The following is a 6,638-nucleotide window of genomic DNA, read 5'->3' on the forward strand; positions in this document are numbered from 1 at the left end:
AACAATGAGAAGTATTTGAACAAAGAACTACATGAACGTATTTTCATTTTCAGGAAATCTTGCCTGAGTTTGAAATCATCCTAAGTTTGAATACAGACTTTTTTTTATTGGATATTTCATTTATTTACATTTCAAATGTTATCCCCTCTCCCAACTTCTCCTCTGGAAACCCCTTATCCCATCCTCCCTCCCCTTGCTTCTTTTTTTTTTTTTTTTTTTTTTTGGTTCTTTTTTTCGGAGCTGGGGCCTCCCCCTGCTTCTATGAGGATGCTCGCTGTTCACCCACCCACTCCCGCCTCCCCACCGTGGCATTCCCCTACACTGTATCATCGAGCCTTCACAGGACCAAGGGCACCTCCTCCCATTGATGCTCTACAAGGTCATCCTCTGCAACATAAACCATTGGAGCCATGGCTTCGTCCATGTATACTTTTTGGTTGGGAGCTCTGGGGGTGGGGGTGGGGATCCTGCTTGGTTGATATTGTGGTTCTTCCTATGAGTTGCAAACCCCGTCAGTGCCTTCAGACTCCAAACACTTTTAGAACAGAAGACTGAAGGGTCATTGGCCAGGAGGACACTGTGGTAGGTTATTGAAGAGAAAGGTGCTGCTAACTTGTACCAAGATGATGGCAGTAAGTTGGGCAAGCAATAGTCACTTAGATAATTTACTAGATTTACTGGTGGGTTGCGTGTAAGTCTTAAAAGAATAAATATAATGTGCTAGGATGTTGTTAGAACAACTGAGCAAATTAAAAATGTTTAGTGAGCAGGGAACACAGGAGAGCTGAGGGAGTGACTTAGGTTAACTTTTGGACAAATAAAGTTTAAGATATCTGGAGAGCAGGAGAGACCATGGGTGATGATGTAATTGCCAGGAAGTCAGAGATTCAGCCAATCACCTATGGTCTCGTACCTGCCCCTCCTCCGCCCACTGTTGTCACCAAGGAAACCAGACGCGATAACCCGCCACCAGAGCTGGATTCATGGCAGACGCTCCGAAAGCGGTTTTGGGGCCGTTGGTAGGGGCAGTGGACCAAGGTACCAGCTCAACACGTTTTTTGGTTTTCAATCCTCAAACAGCTGAATTACTTTGTCATCATCAAGTGGAAATAGCACAGGAGTTCCCAAGAGAAGGATGGGTGGAGCAAGACCCAAAGGTAATCCTGCAGTCTGTGTATGAGTGTATAGAGAAAACATGTGAGAAACTTGGACAGCAGAGCATTGACATTTCCAACATTAAAGCTATTGGTGTCACCAACCAGCGGGAAACGACCATAGTCTGGGACAAGTTCACTGGAGAACCTCTCTACAACGCTGTGGTGTGGCTTGACCTAAGGACCCAGTCTACTGTGGAGAATCTCAACAAAAGTATTTCAGCAAGCAATAACTTCATCAAGATCAAGACAGGCCTTCCAATCAGCACTTACTTCAGTGCAGTAAAACTTCACTGGCTCATTGAGAATGTGAAAAACGTGCAAAAGGCTATCGAAGATGGCAGAGCGTTTTTTGGGACGGTAGACTCCTGGCTAATCTGGTGCATGACGGGAGGTATCAACGGAGGTGTCCACTGTACAGATGTAAGTAATGCGAGTAGGACCATGCTATTCAACATTCACTCTTTGCAATGGGATGAAGAGCTCTGCGAGTTTTTTGGAATCCCGATGACCATCCTTCCCAGAATCCGGAGTTCTTCTGAGATCTATGGCCTAATGAAAAGTGGGGTGTTGGAAGGTGTGCCGATATCTGGGTGCCTGGGAGACCAGTCTGCTGCTTTGGTGGGACAATTGTGCCTCCAGGATGGACAAGCTAAAAGCACATATGGAACAGGCTGTTTCTTACTATGTAACACCGGGCAGAAGTGTGTAAATTCTGACCACGGCCTTCTGACCACGGTGGCTTACAAGATGGGCAGAGAGGAACCTGTCTATTATGCCCTGGAAGGTTCTGTAGCCATAGCCGGCGCTGTTGTTAGCTGGTTAAAAAACAATCTTCAAATTATTAAGTCGTCATCGGACATTGAAAAACTTGCTGAAAAAGCAGGCACTTCCTATGGCTGTTACTTTGTACCAGCCTTTTCAGGCTTATATGCACCTTATTGGGACCCCAGTGCAAGAGGGATCATCTGTGGGCTCACTCAGTTCACCAATAAATTCCACATCGCATTTGCTGCATTAGAAGCTGTTTGCTTCCAAACCCGAGAGATTTTAGATGCCATGAACAGTGATTGTGGAATCCCGCTGACACATTTGCAGGTCGACGGAGGAATGACCGCAAACAAAATTCTTATGCAACTGCAAGCAGACATTTTGTGCATCCCAGTGATGAAACCTTTCATGCCAGAAACAACTGCCCTAGGGGCTGCCATGGCTGCAGGGGCAGCAGAAGGAATTAGGGTGTGGAGTCTGGACCCTAAGGATTTAACAGGTGTCCAGATGGAGAAGTTCGAACCCCAGATCAATGTCGAGGAAAGTGAAGGGCGTTACTCCACATGGAAGAGAGCTGTGATGAAGTCAATGGGCTGGGTTTTGACTCAGTCTCCTGATGGTCACGACCCAAGTATTTTCAGGAGTCTGACGCTGGGTTTTTATATAGTGAGTAGTATGGTGTTATTAATTGGCGCAAGGTACATATAAGGTGTCCCATAAATCATGCCTCCTTGTGGATTCTCCAGTCGAGAGCTCTTTAACAAATGAAAGAATCCAACAGTTATCTCAGTGCGGTGCCACTATATGGACTCTGAATTTGTTTCTGTGCCCCTATGTTGCATGTTATCTCCAAGAATACCTGAGATGTGAAATAAAGAAAAAGCAGCAGCAATATTGGTTTTTTCCTCTCTTTCTCTCTCTCTCTCTTTAAATATCAACCATTTTCATTGGGGCTGATCACATGTGGGACAGAAACCTTCCAGGGTACTAACACCCTGCCCATTTCTTATTTTTATTTTGTTCCTTGTAATCTTTGATGAGACTGAGATACTCATATGTCAGGATTTGTACCTCTGCATAGCATGCCTAAGGACAGGTCTTACTCCTCTGCTACAATGTTTAATGTTTTGTTTATAGCAGAGCCTCAAAGGGCATTTTCTCTGAGGCCATATATGATCCTATACTCTATTGAGCTTTTATGACCTACTCTGCTTCTAATCTTAACCTTTAAGTCCTCTCCTTCTTTCCTGAGATGTGCGTTTCCCTTTTTTCATTAAGATATTACTTAGTTTACTTATATCTACTTCTTACTTTTAGTTAAATATCTTAAGTGTGCCTTGTAAATCACCCTCCGTGGTTTTGCATTTTCGAGTGGACTGATTCCCTTCTCTTAATGGTGCTCTCTGTCTTGTCTTTAGGAGATTTTCAAATTTTATTTGACCGAATTTTAGCTAGAAGATATGACACTATGGTTTTTGATTGTACAATTATTATGAGTTTATGTTCAGTTGAATAGTCTGTTACTGTGAGTCATGTGTTTGAGGAAAGATTCTCTTTTGTGGATGCGTGTCCCCATTTTCAAGCATTTTATTAGATCCACACATTTATGCCAGTTTTCTAACCACTTGCATTTCTGAGAGTATTGTATTAAAATCTAAACTGCCATCCTTTTCTACCCCCTGACTTCATGTTTCAAAATATCAGCAGAGTGCCTCCCCTCTCTTTGTCATAACCAGCTCAGCGAGATCTAGAGGGCGAGAGCCAGCAGCGCAAGACCCAAAGATTCGTAAATCAGTGTCTGCTGCATCACAGTTCTGCTTCTCTAGATAAATCCAGGTTTTCAGATTTGACTAGACTCTGGAGCTAAATACCTGTAATTAACAAGCAAAGCGGACTCTTTATATATGATGTAATTTTTTAGGATTCTCTTATTCTGATGAAAGAAATTGTATATTCCCTAGGGAAAGTCTGTGAATATATTCTGGGCATTTGTTTTCTTTCATAAGTTACAATTTTGAAAACAAATGAGCAGATGACTTTGACAATTGTACTTCCCTTTTATGATATATATATATATATCATAAAAGCCATTGAAAATGCCACAGCTTCAGAGACTTTTTTCCCAAGGCAAATTAAAATTAAAGTGTATTATAATTCTCAGAAATTTTCATGTGCATCAAATAATTTTATAATGGCAACGATCAATGACAAAAGTAAATGACTGTCAGCGCCATTCTGACAGATGCCACCTACTGCTAAGGATTAGAAGTGACACATTCAGTTTCACAACTCATCTGTGACTAAGCCAGTGTTGAAATATGTATCTTATGACAGCAACTTTCAATGTTTTCACACTTTAAATTCTCTTTCTCCAACCCAGAGAGTTGGTGTCTATGGGTATAAATTCTCTCTGGGTTCCAGCTCAGGCATAAAATGAACCTTTGGAAAAGAGGGATTCCTCAAAAGTAGTTACTAAATAAACCTTTGTTGATTTAATTCAGACATGCTCCATTCTTCTGTTGTCCCACTCATAGCAAGAGCCTCTGGCAGCATTTCCTGACTCTCCTGACCTCTAAGACCTGGTAAGGCTGGTCCAACAGGAACATGAGAGCTGAACACAGCTCCCTCCATTTTCTCCTTGCTGTTTCGTACAGGATAACCTTCACTGAGAATTATGGTTCCTTACTCAGGTCTCTCAGTCCCAGGAACAATGTTCATTCCTTCCCTCTCAAGCTGAGAGTGATGTGAAACGCTATGCACTGTCCATTGCATTCCCAAACTTCCTGCTCACACCTTTGTAAATATTCTCTTTAGTTAATGCTCACACTGTCTGGTTTGAAGGTGCTATTTGTCTGTTGCAAGGACCCTGACCAATAAAGAAAAGAAAGGATTCTTAAAATGTACAACTTTTAAGTTTTAAAAGATAGGATAAGAGTAAGTTTCCTAGCAAAGTCAAAAACCATTCATACGCAGGCATCTGATTAATGAAGTTTTGGAAGGCATTAGCTCTTTTGACATATTCTTCATTGGGGATTATGCATTTTCTGGATCCAAATCATAATCAGATCCATAAAAGCTCTAATAGTGAGTGTGCATGTGTGTTTGTGTGTGAATACAAAGTGTAACAGTAACAGAAAAAATTAGAAAATTAAGAAAAGCAATCCTTTGTTTCCAAAGCTGAAAAGACCTCTATACTAATATATCCTGTTTCTGGGAAACCTCTCTGCCCCACCCTGAGGAAGACTTCGGTAGAATTCGACTCCTGTGATCTGCAGGCTCCGGCTGATTAGGGCAGGCTTGGGGTACTGTGGAGGCTCACTGTCCAGAATTCAGTGTAGGTTGTGTTAGAGAAGGAATATTAGACAACTCATTTCCAGAAGTTTCTGTGCATGATTGAGGACTGTCTGTACATCCCTCTTTGCATGCATGTGGAGAGAGAGAGGTTGGAGTCAAAAAGGCAAACGTTCTCATTTTGGCACCGAGAAGTAAAGGAGATATGGAAGTTATTCTCCTCCTTAGCCAGAACAGGGCAAAGTACTGACATCCTTGGTGTTCTCTGCCAGTTGGTCACAATTCAGGTAGTAGGATGAAAAGATACTCCATTCCCCTTCTCCTCCTTCATTTCCTCGCATGGACTAATTTTTAATACAATGTCAAGGAATGGTATCACTCAAAGAGGAATGACATCACATAATCGCCTGATCAGTATTGACATTTCTACTGTTGAAGTGGACCATCAACTACCAGTGGTTTTTCTGCTGCTTATGTAAGAATTAGACTGGCCACATCTGTTCCTTCTTTTGCATTTAATGAAAGGGGAATTAAAAAACAACCTAAAGTACTAATGGCCGAAGTCACTAAAGAGCATGAGGTAGAGCAGAACGTGGTTCTTGTATTTTAATCTTTTCCAGGTTTTAAAAAATCATGTATTCACTTCTGACAATGATGGTTTGCATTTGGCATGTCCACACAGAGACTCACGCTTTGCTCTCATTGGTCACCCGATCCCCTCATTATTCTTCTACTGGTTCATTCCATCTCCTCTTTACTTTCTACTCCTGCTTTCGGGTCATATATGTACTTACATGTCTGTGTGTACAATCTAGGCTCCACATGTGAGAGAAAACATATAGCAGTTGTCTCCTCAGCCTGCCTTGTTTGGCTCACATGATGATCCCCAGTCCCATTCATTTTCCTGCAAATGACACAGTTGTGTTCTTCACGGCTGAGTAAATAAATCTCTGTGTATCTGTGCTATGTTTTCCTTACCTGTTCCTCTATTGCATATGTAGGTTTTGATTCTGTTACTTGACTCCTGTGATTAAGGCAACAATAAATGGGAATGACATCTCAGTGGCATGTTGACTTACAATTCTTTGTATTTACCAGGAGTGGTACAGCTACATGATTTTATAATACTATTTTTTAGGGTGGTTTTTTTTTGAGAACCAAAATGAATTCTCACTGTTGTCATCCAAGATAAAGACATACAGTAGTCTTGTGAATTTGTCAGCTTTAAGCTTTGTGTCTTTGGACAATTGCTGTGGGGAGCAGAGAAGTCCCAAGTGAATGTATGTGGCGGACATGGGCGTGGGCTCGACAAGGACCTTAGTCTCAGATCAAATAGGAAATGACAAAGGATCTCTGACACTAGAGTCCCCTCCCCGAGGTGAGGTTCAGAAACATAGCTAAGCCAACCTTCCTCTTGAGTCC

At 41.9% G+C, this 6,638-nt stretch overlaps 1 protein-coding gene across 1 annotated transcript; it reads left to right on the forward strand.

The window, feature by feature from the left end:
• Nucleotides 1-951: 951 nt before the first annotated feature.
• On the forward strand, nucleotides 952-2,869 carry Gykl1 (glycerol kinase-like 1). The gene is given in 1 exon segment (NM_134341.3): nucleotides 952-2,869. A coding segment is annotated over 1 exon segment (1,650 nt). The 5' UTR covers nucleotides 952-983; the 3' UTR covers nucleotides 2,634-2,869.
• The last annotated feature ends 3,769 nt before the right edge of the window (nucleotides 2,870-6,638 follow it).

Source organism: Rattus norvegicus, chromosome 18, assembly GCF_021556685.1.
Source record: "Rattus norvegicus strain SHRSP/BbbUtx chromosome 18, alternate assembly SHRSP_T2T, whole genome shotgun sequence".
NCBI classification, from domain to species: domain Eukaryota; kingdom Metazoa; phylum Chordata; class Mammalia; order Rodentia; family Muridae; genus Rattus; species Rattus norvegicus.